Raw genomic sequence first — 17,140 nt, forward strand, 5'->3', positions numbered from 1 at the left:
GAACCGAGTCGAGCTGATTTTTCGAGCTGGCCCCAGCTCGACTCGACTCAAATCGAACCCAGCTCGAATCGAACTTGGATCGAACCAGTTCGGTGACTCAGTTTGATATTGATGTTGCTCACCAAGTGTTTGATGAAGTGACTCAAAGTGTGGCTGGTGGCAAGGAAGGTATGTATATGAAACCAGCACCTTTTTTTCTTGATTTTTATGTTGCTTAGAAGGTGTTTGATAAAATACCTGTAAAACCATTGCTGCTGTCTCAAATACAGTGAGATTTTGAAGGTGCAGTACAGGTGTTTGTGAAAATGCTGCAATGGCGAACTCAGCTTGAACTGGCCCGAGCTGCTGATCGAACCAAGCCGAGTTGGCCAGTCAGGCTCAAGGACCGAGCCGAGCCGAGTTCAAGCTGAGGTCAGCAAGTGGCTGAGCTGAGTCGAGCTGAGACAAGCTCGACTTGGTTCGACTCGATGTACACCCCTACACCTAGCAAACCACTATATTAATCCGGAGTAAGGCGGGACATGTTCGGGAACACAACTTGTAAGGGTAATTCACCCCTTCATACGTCCTCCCAAAATGGAAATTTACTAGAAAGGAGGAAACGAGCTTCACTAAGGTGAAAAAGAATTACGGATACAAAGAAGATCAAAGAACCCTTCTTTAGTTGAAACATTGGTCACCTAACCGCCTTCTCTTTTCACATGGATAAACAAAATGTTTATCCTCGATGCCATGCCACAAATTTCATTGTAAAGAAAAGAAGGCTTGGAAAGACCCATACGCTGAGCATGAAATAACATCATTCGCTTCAATCCCCCTCAATTATCAATGACCTGGAGAACCTACCTGAAAAGATCATATAATCTCTCGAAGCTTGTCTCTACTTCTGACAAAGAATCCATCAGCAGAACTTGAAAAAAGAAATGATTTTGGCCTTTGTTGTCACAAAGGACGCCTCCGATTCTGCAATCCCTCGTATTTCCAAGACAAGAGCCATCGAAATTTAATTTTAACCAACCACTAGGTGGGATCTTCCACCATAGGGTCACATTATCCCTCTCCTTATCACAATTTGTCACGAGCAGCCAATTGAAGACTGAAGGAGCCAGCCCATGAAATTTGGACTTCACGAGGACCCACTCTATAAGTGTTGCTCTTCATTCTCTTTTCTACCTTTCAAAATGGCTCTATCATATTCCTAAAAATAAGATAGTGACATATTCTCAACAAATAGTAAACAAAGACATCTACCGTAGGATTCTACCCCTTACCTTGAAAGGCTTGCTTCCCTACATTTTAACCACGTCACCAAATTTTGATGGAATATCCAAGAAAACATGAAGAACTTAAGAAAATAGCTTCCAGATTCTCTAGCCACATTACAACGAAGTAGTTCTTCCTTTTGCACATGGAGCAGAAGTTGCAAAGTCTATGTTTCGTACAGTAACAGTGGTAAAGGAACTTATCGGCCAAAGTTGTCAATGCAAACTCCTACACCTTGGTGAGACCACTAAACCCCACCAATGAAATTAGATCAACCAGTTAAAATATATATTTAGCCAAGTATACGAATCAAGTGATCTGCTTATCTCACAAATAAAAATAGTATCACTCGCATGATTCCATGATGAACAAGGAGACCTAGTGAAGCCATATGTAACTATTTAATCATGTGTATTCTCAGATGATTCCATAATCAACAAGGATACCTAGTGGAGCAATAAGTAACTATTTAATCATCAACAATATCATAGCCTTCTCCCAGCTATTTGGGGCTAGCTTTATGAATCGTGTTTCACTAACAAATCCTATATAGGGCCCTATAATTGACATGTGAACAAGCTTTCACATCCCTTTTTGCCACTTCAATCCAAGCCCTTTAGGCCTCCCCTCATTGAGGATATAAATTGGATACAACGTATTATGTAGGACGAGTTTGGTGCACAATAACAGGCTAACAAGCAAAATGGAGTGTGACACCTTAATTGATCAAGCTAGGTTACTTGAACACTTCAAAATTGGTAGCATAGTTGTGCCCTAAAGTGAAAATGCATACCCATGATGTACCTGTGCCATAATACATCATACCCAGGTCATATAGCATACAAGCACAATAAACAATTATACAAATTAATGGTGATTTCCTATAAGTACTTTACTTGGCAAGGGCAACAATTATAATAGAATATATATAGAAAAGGTTATACCATCATAGGATTAAAATTACAAGTCATACTATGAAACTTTGGGAGAGAGTGATTGAGCAAAGATTAAGGCATGAGGTGAAGGTATCAGAAAATCAATCTGGTTTCATGCCACGAATGTTGACCACTGAGGCTATTTTTCCTACTAAGACAGCTAATGGAGGAATATAGGAAGAGGAGGAAGGATCTACACATGGTCTTTATTGGACTTAGAGAGACTTAGAGAGAGCATAAAATGCGGTCCCTAGAGAGTTAATCCGGTTCATGTGGGGAAAGAAAGGAGTTCCAAGAGGATATATTGACATGATTAAGGATATCATGAGTGAGCAATAGCAAACATAAGGGCTACTAGTGGAGAGACAAGTGAATTTCCAGTTACTATAGCCTTGAACCAAGGGTCGGCTTTCAGCTAGTACCTTTCTGCTTTTGTTATGGATGAGTTAAGAAGGCATTTACTAGAAGAGATCATGTGTTGTATATTGTTTGTAGATGACATAGTTTTGATTGACGAGACGAGGGAGAGAGTAAATGAAAAGCCAAAACTATGGAAGGATGGCTTAGAATCTAAAGGTTTTAAAATTAGTCAGACAAGAAGAAAGTATATGAAATGCAATTTTAGTAACAATAGGAGTGAAAATGAGTAAGTAGTTAAGATGGTTGACTAATAAGTTCCCAAAATGACCACTTTCGATATCTTGGGTCAATAATTTATGAGAACGGAGTGATTGAGAAGGATGTTGCTCATAAAATTAGACCTAGTTGGACAACGTGGAGATGTGTCTCTGGAGTTTTATGTGATCACCAATTCAACATATACAAATGAAACTAAAAGGGAAATTATAGGTATAAGATCAACAATGCGTTATGGGATAGAATATTGGGTAGTAAAGGAACAACATGTTCATAGGATGAGCGTAGTAGAAATAAGAATGTTGAGATGGATGAGTGGCAAGACAAGGAAGGATAGAATCAAGAATGAATTCATTCGAGGGAACTTAGGAGTAGTACCAATGGGTAATAAGATGAAGGAAACTACACTCAAATGGATTGGCCATTTGCCACAGAGACCAAGAACTACATCGGTTAGCAGTGAGTTGGTTTAAGTTGAAGCCTCTATAAGGGTAAGTAAAAGCCCAAAAGGACATGTGTGGAGGTAGTAAGACAGGACTTGAGGACCTATGGTTTAACAGAGGACATGGTAATTGATAGAGTGATACAACGAAACGAGATTAATGTAGTTGGCACCAATTAGTTGGGATAAGACTTTGATGATGATGATGATATAGAAAATGATGCAGAATCCAGACCATTCAAAGTATATCAATGCGGGAGGCGTGCATTACCCGTGTCAATATGGTTAGACGACAGGTACGGGTCGGGTCTCTAGAGGTTGAAGACCTTACACATGTGTTCGTGATCGATGTAAGTTGCTTAAATGAGACATTTGGACCGTTGGATCGCGAAGATAGTGTGATCGGACCGTTATATCGTCACGGCTCACCTTCATTGTGCCACCTTCACGGTGCTATCATCGGGGCCCATTAGGCATCTTGAATTTAAATTTAGTTTATGAACATTTGATTTATTTGAGTTTTGGGACAGTGTGCGCACAATTTTTGTGCGATTTTTTTTTTTTTTGAAACTTTTTTTAGTAGAGGTATTTTAGTAATTTCATGTAATTACGAATTTATAAGGGTGTTTTGCCCTAAACCTAAAGGATGCTATATTACGTTTATGATAAAAAAAAGCTTTTGCTTCTAACGATTTCATCTTTGACCTTCAATGATTGGAAAAGAGCGTGAGGCCCAGGGAAGTGATTTCTCATCCTCTACTTCTCTCTCCTTCTTTCTTTTCTCGAGGTACTCTTTTCTTTAAACCTATTTTCTTCATTTTCTCCTAAAATCTTTAGATCTAGAAGCCAATCCTATTTCTTTTTATCTAAATCCTTAGATCTTGAAAGATTTTCATCCCCACATTTACATATTTTGACCTTCTTCAAATCCCATCACCCAAAGCCTTAAATTTGAAGAACCACCAATTTTTTATTTTCTGAATTTTCCAGAATTCTCAATCCAGAAAATTCCTATTTTCTGGATTAAAAAATCCACTTAGATCGTTAGACGGACCTATCGCAAGACAAAAGTTCTATCTTTCGCCGGATCCAACTAAATTCAGATTTGAAGATTCAATACTTTGTGTTTGTGATGGATGGCCATGATCATTGCTACATCAACCTTATTTCCTTCTTGTGTTTATGATGTATAAGGCTGATTTTTTTAAATTTGTTTTTAAAGATCGCATAAATCTGCCCCTTTCAAATACCACATTCATTTAAGGTTGGATTAGGCTGTCCTACACCAGAAAAGGTCACAAGTTCTTCTACAACAGCATTAATACCTACCATAGATGCAAAAAAGGGCAAAAATAAATAAAAATTCATAGATTATGGAGAATCTTAAGAAGTTCTCATTACCTGCATCCACACTTGCCAGTTTCCCATGACCAACAAATTGAAAAGTGTCACCATCCCATTTGGATAGTCGTTGAAATTGAAAAGTAGATAGCTTACTTTGTTAAGGACATTTGCACAAGGAACTGAAAGTTCTTCCAAAGATAATTAAATAACATGGGTTGAGCAATGCACAAGGAATACGAGAATTCTAGTGCATGATAAATTCAGTTATTGATTTGTCCATAAACAAATGCAAGTGCAGGTGTGCTATCTTTGAAAAAAGCAATGCATGGTGTTGATTAGCAAAATCAATTCCAAAAAACAAGTTACTTTGTGAAAACACTATATTTCCAACCCAACTTTCAATAGTGAGTTAATTCAAATAAATCGATTGGTATCAGAAAAAAGCCGTTAACAATTATAAATTAATAACACGATGGATAGTTGAGAAAAGCATTATATGAAGGATACTCATTGTCAGAAAGATCTGTTCCTCCCAACTTCGGATTTCCAGAGTTGACTATTCCACCAAAGAGCTATAAATGAGAAGCATAATATTAGAAAAATGCTTTGTTTGTTATGAAATGATTGGGCAATTGACAATTTGAACCTTTTTCCAATATGTAAAACTATAATAAGATGATTTAACCACATTGTTAACAGTATGTTATTGAATGCACCACAAGTAAACTAAGAAAAGGTAAAAGGAGAAGCAACTTTCGACACTACCATTGTATTTAAATACAAATAATGAACTTGATGGGTTCATGATGGCATTCTATAGAAATAAAATTGGGATGCAATTCAAGATGATCTATTGTTGATCTCCAATGAGTTTCATGCAAGGGCACATATCCACAAGGGAGTTAATTAGACCTGAGTCATTCTTACTCCGAAGAAAGGGAGTTTAGCTTGGTGGAAGCTTTACATAAAATCTTGGCCAAAGTGCTAGCGAGTAGAGTCATGTTCAATTTCATTTCTCCATTCCAAGGTGCTTCGTCAAGGGTCCCCATATTATATACCGCATTCTTATTGCAAATGAGTATTGGATTCGAGAATCCGGGCATTGTTTGCAATATGGAAAAGGCTTAGTTAGGGTGAAGTGGTTGTTCCTTGTATCTTTACTCAGTAAAACAGCCTTTGGTATAAAGCAAGAAAGTCAATTTGGAGTTGCATTCCAATGGCTTAATGGCTTAATTCTCGATTCGGATTCACTGTGCTCCTAAAGAGTGCTTTAAACACTTGAGAGATCTCTGCTAAGGGGATCCTTGATTTCCCTTCCTCTTCTCTATCATTGGCAAAGGCCTTAGCAAGTTAATTCTTAGTGCTTCTAACTCGGCCATCCTTCAAAGCTTCTTCACAAGAAATTAGGGTCTCTCCATCTCTCACTTAAAATTTGCTGATGATACAATTCTCTGCAAATCATCTAACTCTCAAGTTGGGATCACCAACGCCTTTTTGAGATTTCACGAAGCAGTCTTAGTGCTTTAGGGTAACTGCAGCAAGAGTGCAATTGTCAGGGTTGGATAGGACATTAATGCTATGGAGGCCTTTTCTCTTTTTGTAGTGTAGATTAGTATCACTCCAATGACTTACCTTGGTCTCACCTTGGAGGCTAACCCGAGGTTGTTTGCTATGTGCCATATGGAACCCAATGAATGTGATTGAGAATTTCAGGAAAAATGTTGGCTAGATGCAAAAGGTATCTCTTGCTTGGTGGTGCCACATAACTCATATCAAATGTCATAAGGTGTCCCGTATCGGTATCGGTTGGCGTAACGGTGACCTCCAAAACCGATACGGATACGGGGGCGTAACGGTGATACGGGGGCGTAACGGCCCGTAACGGCGCAAAATTTTTTTTTTGCCAAAAAAATATAAAAAAAATATGGATTAAATCCGGAATATTCTAAGCATTCCAAATATGCATTCATTTATAAATTGAAACATGTTTATGGTGGTGTAACGGTCCACTCTTTGGTGAGAAGTTGTATCGGACTGTCTGATGAATTTATGAACCAGATAACCTGAATTTGACTACAAAATTCATATATTTAATTTTCTAACTATCTACTATCAATGATAGATATATTAGAATGAATGTAATATGAAAATATCTTACATTTAGGTGTTTGCAATTATTTTTTAGGGCCAAAATTCATGTGTAAATAGAAAAAAATATAAAATATATATATAAAATGGCACCCCAAATATGTAAAATGCACATTAACATGTTCTACTATGATTAACACATCATATGACATCATTAAAACAGAAAAAGAATCATTAAAAAATGATTTTTCGAATTTTCAAAAAAAGGGCCGAAATAAATGCGTAAATAGAAAAAAATATAAAAAAAATATAAAATGGCACCCCAAATATGTAAAATGCACATTAACATGTTCTACTATGATTAACACATCATATGACATCATTAAAACAGCAAAAGAATCATTAAAAAATGATTTTCGAATTTTCAAAAAAAGGGCCGAAATAAATGCGTAAATAGAAAAAAATATTAAAAAAATATAAAATGGCACCCCAAATCTGTAAAATGCATATTAACATGTTCTACTATGATTAACACATCATATGGCATCATTAAAACAGCAAAAGAATCATTAAAAAATGATTTTTCGAATTTTCAAAAAAAGGGCCAAAATAAATGCGTAAATAAAAATATAAAAAATATATAAAATGGCACCCCAAATCTGTAAAATACACATTAACATGTTCTACTATGATTAACACATCATATGACGTCATTAAAACAGCAAAAGAATCATTAAAAAATGATTTTTCGAATTTTCAAAAAAAGGGCCAAAATAAATGCGTAAATAGAAAAAAATATTAAAAAAATATAAAATGGCACCCCAAATCTGTAAAATGCACATTAACATGTTCTACTATGATTAACACATCAAATGGCATGATTAAAACAGCAAAACAACCATTAAAATTTGATTTTTCGAATTTTAAAAAAAGGGGCCAAAATTCATGCGTAAATAGAAAAAAATATTAAAAAATTCTTAAATGGCACCCCAAATCTGTAAAATGTACATTAACATGTTCTACTATGATTAACACATCATATGACATGATAACACATCATATGACATGATTAAAACAGCAAAACATATTAAAAAAATATAAATACCTATTTTTGACGAATTTCTGAAAAATGGCCCACCGAGCTTTGATTCAAAAAAATCTGTAATATAATGTGTTTTTATCTGAAATATCTAGCTAAGGTTGGTCGAAATTAGTAGTAGAAGGAGTAAAAACAGTTTGGAAGCAAGAGGTTTCAAAAAAAAAGCAAAAAATGAGCTAAAAATGAAAAAAAAAAAAAAAAAAGTTACCGTTACGGCCGTTACACCCCGTAACGGGCCCGTATTGGCCGATACGGGTACAAAAAATCGTATCGGCCGATACGGCCCCGAAACGGGTAACGGTTCGCACCGTTACCGTTACGTATCGGCCGATACGGCCGATACGTAACCGATTTGGCACACCCGTTATCTACTCTTACTAATCTCCCTACATATTACCTCCTTGTTTAAGAGACCATCTAAGGTGAAGAGTCCTTCAAGAAGGTTGAAGATGAGGGCATAAATTCCATCTCATAAATGCGAGGATGTCCAAAAGTCAAAGGAGGAAGGTTGGATGGGTATTTGTAGAATTGAAAATAAAAAATGGGCTCTCTGGGCTAAATAGTAGTGGAAGTTAGGTAAAAAAACAAGAGGTTCTTTAGAAAGCTATTATTGCAAGGAAATGTGGGGAGGTCAAAGGGTGGTAGGCCTGGCAATGGGAGGGCCCAGGGTTAGTTCTATCCTGGATTTGGAACTTGTCGGGTCGGGTCTATTCAAGATATTGATTTTTTTGTGCAGTAGTAAAGAATGGTAAACAGGCCTGCCAATTGGTGAGCCTGGGATTAGTTCAAGCCCAGATTCAGGTCAGGCCTACCGGGCTGAGCCTATTCAAAATATTGATTTTTCCAGGCCTAGGCCCGGCCCAATACTAGCTCTATCGTAAAGGGTATTTTATTTGGAAAGCTACTGCTAAATATTGGGATTCTTTAACGGGGATGACGAAGTCTTCACAACGAGGGTGAAATTTAAACTTGGTCCAGGCAAGAGGTTCGTTGTGGGAGGATCTTTGCTTTTAGAAAACACCCTTGCCAACATATTCACTATACTTACATGTGTGGAGTATCCTTGTCAGGCCTAGGCCCAATACCCTCACTTTCCAGGCCTAGGCCCAGCCCAATACTAGCTCTATCAGTAAAGGGTATTTTATTTGGAAAGCTACTGCTAAATATTGGGATTCTTAAAAGGGGATGACGCAGTCTTCACAAAGAGGGTGAAATTTAAACTTGGTCAAGGCAAGAGGTTCACTGGGGGAGGATCTTTGCTTTCAGAAAACAACCTTGAAAGGTAAAGTTTGAAAGAAGCCTTTGAGAAAATGAAATGGATATGGTGATGGAGCTCCATGTCAATATTCAAAAAAAGAAAATTTGCTCTCCCAACATTGGCTTCATTTTCTTTCGCAGTTGTGTTTGCTAGCAGTCCTCAGGAACATATGGGGGGAACGTAACGCGCAATGCTTCTGCAATAAGTAGGGGCCTTGGGAAGAAACCCTTTCAAAAGCACAGAGGGAAGCTCTAGATTGGGCAGCTAGATCATGTCTAGTAGATATTAATGTGGCACAATCTGTTTTGGGGGTGTAATAGTGGCTCTGTTTTGTTGTATCTCTTGCTGTTTTGTAATTTTCAAAAGGGATTTTAATAAATTAAACGCATTACCCTTCAAAGGAAAATAATTTGCCTTCATTTATTGGAGGGAGAAAAGTCATTTGATCATCTATTTATCTATTGCAAGATGGGTTAGACCATTCGGTCTCGATTTTTCACCTATTCAAAATTGATTGAACCTCCTAACAGAAATTGCAGAACTTGTTGATGGTTGGAACAACAGTTGTAACAAGCCTAAAAATAATAATAATAATAAATAAATACATGCAATCATGTGGGGAATTTGGAAGGAATGGAATAAAAGAACCAGCCCTCATTGTTGGCCAAAGTCATAATCAAAATGCTTCTCAGGATTTGGGTGGGTCAACCATCAGATGTGCTCAAGCAGATCTTCATTTCCGAACTTCTTCACAAGCGGAGGGTAGTGATTGACAACTATCACACACCGCGAAAAGAATCTGAAGCATGTGTACTCCCTCCTAGGTGATGTGGAAAGCTTAGTGCTTATGGAAGCCCCATGGGCAATCTCAATACCTTATCCATTTATATTATCGTTTTCTGACGATGGGTTCAAGATTTCAAGTAGAGTAACTTTTAGCGATTAAAACCATCGTCTCTTACAGGGTTGGTGGAAGTTTTTCGGCAATCAAATATAAGATCTTTTGGTGATTAATCGCGATGTCTCTTATATTGGTAGGAGCTTGTTGTTGAGGGCAATTCGTGTGATGCACTTGGGCCATTGAGAAATGTACATCTCTTTGGTGTCCCATTTTTATATTGAATGACCTTAGAATTCACACATCCTCCGTAGAGATTGTCTTTCGCCACATTTGTAGGGAGGCTGGTTTCTACATCGGTGACATGGGTTTGGGGAAAGAAATAAGTCAAGAGAGGCAATCCTTGAAGTTCTAATGGCATATCTTTGCAATAGAGAATAGTTATTTTAAAAGGGAAGGTGGGAATTTGGTGACTCTTAAGAGTGGACGATAGTTATTATAAATAGACCTTTTTCTTGGTGAAGAGGATAGAGCGGTCAAAATGCAGGTATAATTAGTAAGTGAACCCTTAATAATGAAGCATAGACTAGTGGTCTTACATGTGCATGTCGAGAGCTAGCAAGAGGAGGTAAAAGTAAAAATCGCCCAAAAATAAGACAGTGGAATTTTAAATGAGAAAGGTTAGTTATATTTAGGGAGAAAATGATAAAAGAAGGCAAGTGGAATTTTGAAGCGAAGGTTAGGGAGGCATAGAAAGAAATGGTTGACTATATAAAGAAGGGTAGCGAAAGATGGGCTTGGGGAATGAGGTACAAAAGGCAATTAGCAAATCGGATAGTAGATGTCTTCACCAATGCCACATCAACAGTGCACCTCAAGAGCATTATCATCAAACTCAACATCAACGAGATCCATGCTCCAACTTGAGTGGGAGTGTTAGTTTGCACACAGATTTTTGTACACCTGTAGTGTACCATATACATAGGATTAAGTTTAATAGGATTAGTTTTTATGTTTCCTAATTCATTTTAGTCTCTAATCCTTGTTGCTTTTCTCTTTTAGACTACAATTGTAATTAGGATTTTAGTTTAATCATCTAAAAAAAAAAAGAATTAGGGAAGAGGGTGGTAACGAGAACATCCTTCTCTCTTCTTCTTCTCTTTCTATTCTCTAGTTTCTCCATCCAGTCTTTCAAAAGGATGGGACAATTCCAATAGAATTTGAGCCAAGTGGATGAAGCGGAGGTGCCTCTGGAGCATGATGTGATGGCCACATATATCAATAGACTTCAAAAAAATGTAAGACAACTAATTGACCAAGATTGAGTGTTGTAGACATGAGGATGTCGAGAGACTGGTAAAAAGGGAAACATTGGCCAGGTTGAAGGAACTGCAAAGAGGATAAGAGGAAGACCTAAAAGGAGTTGGATTGCTGTGGTGAAGACGGAAATGAAGGCTTGTTCACTTACTGAGTTTAGGATTACAGGATTTATAAAAGTTGGACCCAAGTAGCCAGGACAAGGCATTGATGATGATGACGCCGCCAGCGCCAAGGAGGATGATTGAATTACTTTAGTGGTTTTCATTTTATGCTTGCTAATTAAAGAATTGGAAAATTTTTAAGGCAACTATAAAACATTTTAAAAACTGCTCAGAAGTCAGAAGAAACATTATTTTGAACTTATGACATAAGCAATGGCTTAAGTATTGCATGGGGTTGAGAATCAAGGAAAAAGATAACACTCGAGGCCTAACCATTTCAAGTTGCATATTGTGCACATCATATACATATCAATCATCATAGTTGTATAATAGTTACTAGTTGTCTTAAAAAGTATTGTGGCATAGAGCAAATAACATCTTAGCATGTATTACCGGTAATAGAGCATTTGAACAATTTTAATTTCACATAAAATGTTCAAGAATTCTGAGCCTTGATTTAGCAAATTATTCCCCTTCTATATATTTTTTTTCTTAATTTCAAAGTCAAGAATTGACAAAGAAGACAAAGTTATTGAAAAGTTGTAACACTCATAGTCACTACATACCTGTAAACCAAGAGAGCAATAAATGCATAACACGCAAAAAATAGTCCCAAGATATGGCATCAAGCTTGGTATGAGGGTTAAGAATGTTGCCACAAAAGCTCTATAGCGTTGAACATGCATCAAAAGCCTGATCAATCTCAACATCCTCGCAATTAGAAGGTACCGTATCCTATTATCAAGAAAGACACATCATTAATATGTATTTTGTAAGTGTTCAAGTGAATTCACTTTTTAGAGAATCAAGACACTAGATATGTATAAAAATTGTCTTCAAAATGCAACTCTGTTAATAGCTCATCTGCTTGTCCCTCTTGTGAGGTTCTTACACGTTCTTAGAATTGCATGGCTATCAAGAACCTCATCAATTGTTAAACATGTCACTATCATCATTATCATAGCCTTTCTACTAGCAATTTGGGGTTGACATTTAAATGGTGAGTTGGCAAAAGTTACACAAACAACTGCCTACTAGACATCAGCCTCTTGCTTTGGAACTGGCCATGGCAGAGGCTCACATTGGTAACGGTCACATGCCAACACGGTTTGTTGTGTATTAAAAGAACAAAAGGGGCAACTGCCAAAATACGCAGAAAAAAAGTGCATACATTTAATGGCAATCCACTGCATTGGTTAGAGAGTTTATCTGCCACTAGTCTCTCTTGAGGTACAACCGTACAAGGGAAAACTTCAGAAAATCAAAACTGTGAAGAACGTAAAAGGGAAACCAATAGGAATTTAACATTGGCTTTTTGATTAGTTAAGGATTTGAGTAAAAGGCTATAACTATAGCAATATGTCTGGAATGGAATAGACTAAGACACTTTGATTATTAAATGATTGAGTCTTTTTAGTAGTTTAATCTTTGTTTCCTGGGATGGGATTCAAAACTCTACTGGTGCAATGCCTCTCAAGCCCCTTCGGTGAGATGCCATTGGGTTACCTGTGGAGTGACTTGGCATATTTTTCTTCTACTATTATTTCTGTATATTTGCTGCATTTGAAACTATTGGAGTTAAAAGTGTGGCATCTTGGAGAAGATTAAAGACTAAATTGACAAGTATTTTCATCTTCATTCAATTTCAATTGTAGTTCTTCTATACGTCAACAGTTCAGTGACTTTCAAATAGAATGCAAATGGAGAGTTTCATGCCCTACAGTAATACATCTCAGTGCTGTGAAAGCAGAATAGAAATGAAAAGTTTAGTGGTTTGAAAATAAATAGTAGGTTGGCCTACAAAATTACAATATAATGGCTTGTAAATGGACAATCTGGTCTTTATATCAACTGTACACTTCAGTTGCCAGGAAAGGATATGCAAATGAGCAGTTCAATAACTTCAAAGTGGGCGTTTTCTGGCCTAAAAACGTACATTTGAGTGGGCATGACAGGCAGATTTCAAATGGACAGTTTGATGGTTTGAAAATGGACAGTTCAATGGCTTTGAGACAGAAAATCCATTACCCAGTACATATACATTTCAGTGCCTACAAATGTAATGGAAGTTTAATAGCTTGAAAATGGATATTTTAGTGCCCTGCAAATGTAAATTTCAGTGGCCTGTAAATAGAATGAAAATGAACAGTCTAGTGGTTTTGAAAATGGACAGTTAAGAGGACTACAAATGGACAGTTTAAAAGCTCAAAAATGAACAGTTCAGTGCCGTGCAATTGTACTTTTCAGTGGCCTGCAAGTGGGATGAAAATGAATAGATGTGTTTCTTCCTTGGGAAACAAATTAATGTACTAGTATTTAGAAGTCATGACATCAACCAACTTAATCCACCCATGTTAAGTGCAATTTAGTGTTCTCTCTGTAAGTCTACATAGAGTTATTTGTACACTGGCAAGAATAATGCAATCCAAAACATCCAAACCAAGGATACCACTGTGGATCTATCATAACCCAAAGATCACACTAACAGATTATGTGAGCTGTATGCTTGGCAGCCAACATTTGGACAGTTAAATGATAAAAGGTAAACAGTCCAAATTCAACAAACAAATTGCCACTGTCAGATGTAGGACTTTCCAAGTAATCTGTTTTTTTTTTTTTTTTTTTTGTGGCTGTGCCCTGTAGAAGATCGTATTTGTATGTGTGCAGGTATAAGGATATAGGTTTATGTGTGGAGTATTATACTGTGTATAGGTCTTTGTTATGTTTTGGTGCTCTCACAATACTAATATCATTTTGTTCAGGGTTTCATAATAAAAGGTTAGGGTGTGAAAGATTAATCTAACCTCTACACAACCCTCTTGGCCTCTCTCAAAAGCTCCTTCCATTCTCCTTCTCACATCATGTGATTTTACATGCCTGTCTATAGTGGGGTCCATGATTCAGATGGTTTAGATTGATGTATATGCATGCTACATGTACTTTGGCAATATGGATGGTCCCACTCTGCCACACTATCAATGGTTGGCTCCTATGTTTTCCATGCTTACCTTGGAAAATGAATCAATGTGTTTTTGTGGGAAATGTTCGACGGGGTTTTGAGAGGAAAACTGTCAAAAAGGAAACTGTATTTCAAGGTTCAAGTGATTCCCAAACAACAGAATACCTATTTCCAGGGAAAACCTTTTCTCTTGCCTAGTTCTCACCGCCCCAAACACTAACTAAGAGCAAAATCTCTTGGAGTTTCAAGAAAAAGAAATGTGAGAAAGAAAGGCTGAGATGTGAGAACTTTAATAGATTTAGAAACATTATATTTATTGTCATTACATCTCTAACTAGGGTAAATCAATACCTTAAAAATCTGCCCTCCATCCCTCTCTAATGAAGGCAAATAGAAATTCTAAGACTTCCCTCCATTCCTCTTCCCTCTTTCCAATGGATGAATCTTGAACTTCAACCTTTGGGGTGAAGAAGCCTGAAGATTATTGTCTACCAATGCACGGTTTTAATACCATGTTAAATGGAGCATGAAACCATATCCATAATGGTCCAAGATGAATATATAGATCACCAGAGATGACATAACAGTTCTCAGAACCATTCTCGATGTCCCAAACTATCCTACTTTGTCAATGTAATGAGTTGATACAATTATACGAAACAATATCAACACATCACTTACAAGGATGCTCCAAATTAGCCCATTCTTAAATCAGAAGAAAAAGAATCTTCTACTTGTATTTTCTAAAACAGAACACGGCATTTGGACAGCAACCAGTGATAGAATTGTGACCAATATGCTCCTGATGTAAGAAATAAGAACAACGAGATAATATAGATAGTCTAGGAAATGGGATGCTTACCACTCTCCATTAAAGATTGGAAGTGCATGAGGAATGACCAAAGTTGTAGTTTCTCCGATGACTGCAAAATCAAACACAGTTGTGCAAGCTCAGTCATCACGCCTATAACTACACAATGTAAATCACATTCTTGATAAACAAAAAACTAGTGCTTGATCATGGTCATCGTTGAGGAAATAATGACAAATGAAAACATGCAGAAATTTCAAAGCAGAGTTAGCATATTTTGCTGAAGTTGAGAGTTTTGTGGATACTGCTTCATCTATTGTATACTGCATTTGTAGTGCATACCATGTAATGGTATCTTTTTTTGAAAGGTACTGATTTATTAGGCCACAAAGGCAGAAAGAAAAGGAAACAAAATGAGAGAACAGAGAATATACAAGCAAAGGAAAAAGGAAAGAAAAAACAACCAAGCCAATTAAGGCACCCACTCCCTTAGATACTGCTGAACTTTACAAATAACCCCCAAAGACGAGCTGCTTCTGTTATGGAAGCAGCGGGCGTTTCTCTCTCCCCAAAGACATGCCGCTTCTATTATATGCTGACCTTTACCATATAATGTTATCTACAATTACAAATCAAATATTTAACTTCATGGAACTATCTAATAGAGCTGTTTGGCAACAAGTCCTTTCAAGACAGTCAACCAAGATTGCAGCTAAGGGTGGCAATGGGCTGGGTGACCCGCCTGGCCCAACATGACTTGGACTTGACTTGGACCATTAACTTGCCATGTGGACCAGGCTTGGGCTCAAGTCATTCTAGCCTAACGGACTTCATATGTACATGTCTTGGACCCCACAACCATTTAAATCCTTCTTTAGCCAACCCATGCATCTCGAATGTAGACTGTTGATTTGGTTCTTGTCTATTTCTTTGTGCATGTGTGGCCCGCCTGATCAACGGATAGATTAGGAACATTCAAGTGGGAAATAGGATTTTATCAATTTTCAGGCCAGGCTGGACCAGATCGGGCCATGTTGGACTTGGGCCAGGCTAGGGCCCAGACCAAACCCAGCTCATTGCCACCCCTTATTGCAGCTTATATACATTTAAGAAAGATTCAATAAATAACTGCCTCAATTAAAGATTTGTCACACAAATCATTGCTAGAGTAAAATACAAACACAGGGTGTTGATCAATAATTCCAATTATGTTCTATAGTTCAGATAGTGGAGTAAAAAGAACAAAAGAAAATTGCAACTAGTAAATCCTTACAAGCTTTGTACATGTAGATTGTTCAGAATGAGAATTACATTAGCAATGTATTGTTAAAGAGCAATTATTACAAAATTACAATACTTGTCTCATGAAAACAGATAATTTGACCAACAATTCCCGTGTTTGGATAGGCATAGTAAAATCATAATGATGATGCTTTTACATCAAATCATAGAGAAAAATACACTGTTGTGTGTGTTTGGATATGAGATTTCCACTGCAAATACAATGTCAAATTATAATGATTACAAATTCCTCTACCCGACTCCTATTACGTTTGCATTTGATTGCCAAATTATGTGTTTAAACAAACGTTGTAAAACCATAATGATGGCACTTTTACAGTACATTACTGATGTACTTCACAATCCAAACAGGCCCTAAAAGTTTGGAATATTGGACTGAAATTATTCAATTCTGTTGATGGTGTGAGGGCATGGTTGAAATCAAAGCAGCAGACCCAGTCAGGTACCCAAAAAAAAAAAAAAGGCATTGTTCATCGACTGACCAATGTATCTAGTCATTCAACCGAATAACTTCAAAGTTTGACCAATAGATTTCATGGTACTTACACAAAGAAATTGCTTACTTTGAACAGAATGATTTCCAATTATGCTATTCATCCAACAGAAAATAGAACACAAAACAACCAGGAATAAAGCAACTGAAAAAGTAAATCGGAATTCAGGAAAATGCTTGACGAGAGTCAA

General features: G+C 37.0%; 1 protein-coding gene across 1 annotated transcript in view; it reads right to left on the minus strand.

Annotated features, from left to right (window-relative positions):
* Window positions 1-17,140, minus strand: part of LOC131245529 (two pore calcium channel protein 1B) — a 106,228-nt gene that overhangs the window by 14,426 nt on the left and 74,662 nt on the right. The window contains exons 16-19 of the mRNA XM_058245054.1: window positions 15,206-15,266; window positions 11,951-12,119; window positions 5,128-5,192; window positions 4,678-4,768 (exon numbers count right to left, since the gene is read on the minus strand). Coding sequence (XP_058101037.1) covers window positions 4,678-4,768; window positions 5,128-5,192; window positions 11,951-12,119; window positions 15,206-15,266 — 386 coding nt within the window. The remainder of the gene's footprint in view (window positions 1-4,677; window positions 4,769-5,127; window positions 5,193-11,950; window positions 12,120-15,205; window positions 15,267-17,140) is intronic.

Source organism: Magnolia sinica, chromosome 5, assembly GCF_029962835.1.
Source record: "Magnolia sinica isolate HGM2019 chromosome 5, MsV1, whole genome shotgun sequence".
NCBI classification, from domain to species: domain Eukaryota; kingdom Viridiplantae; phylum Streptophyta; class Magnoliopsida; order Magnoliales; family Magnoliaceae; genus Magnolia; species Magnolia sinica.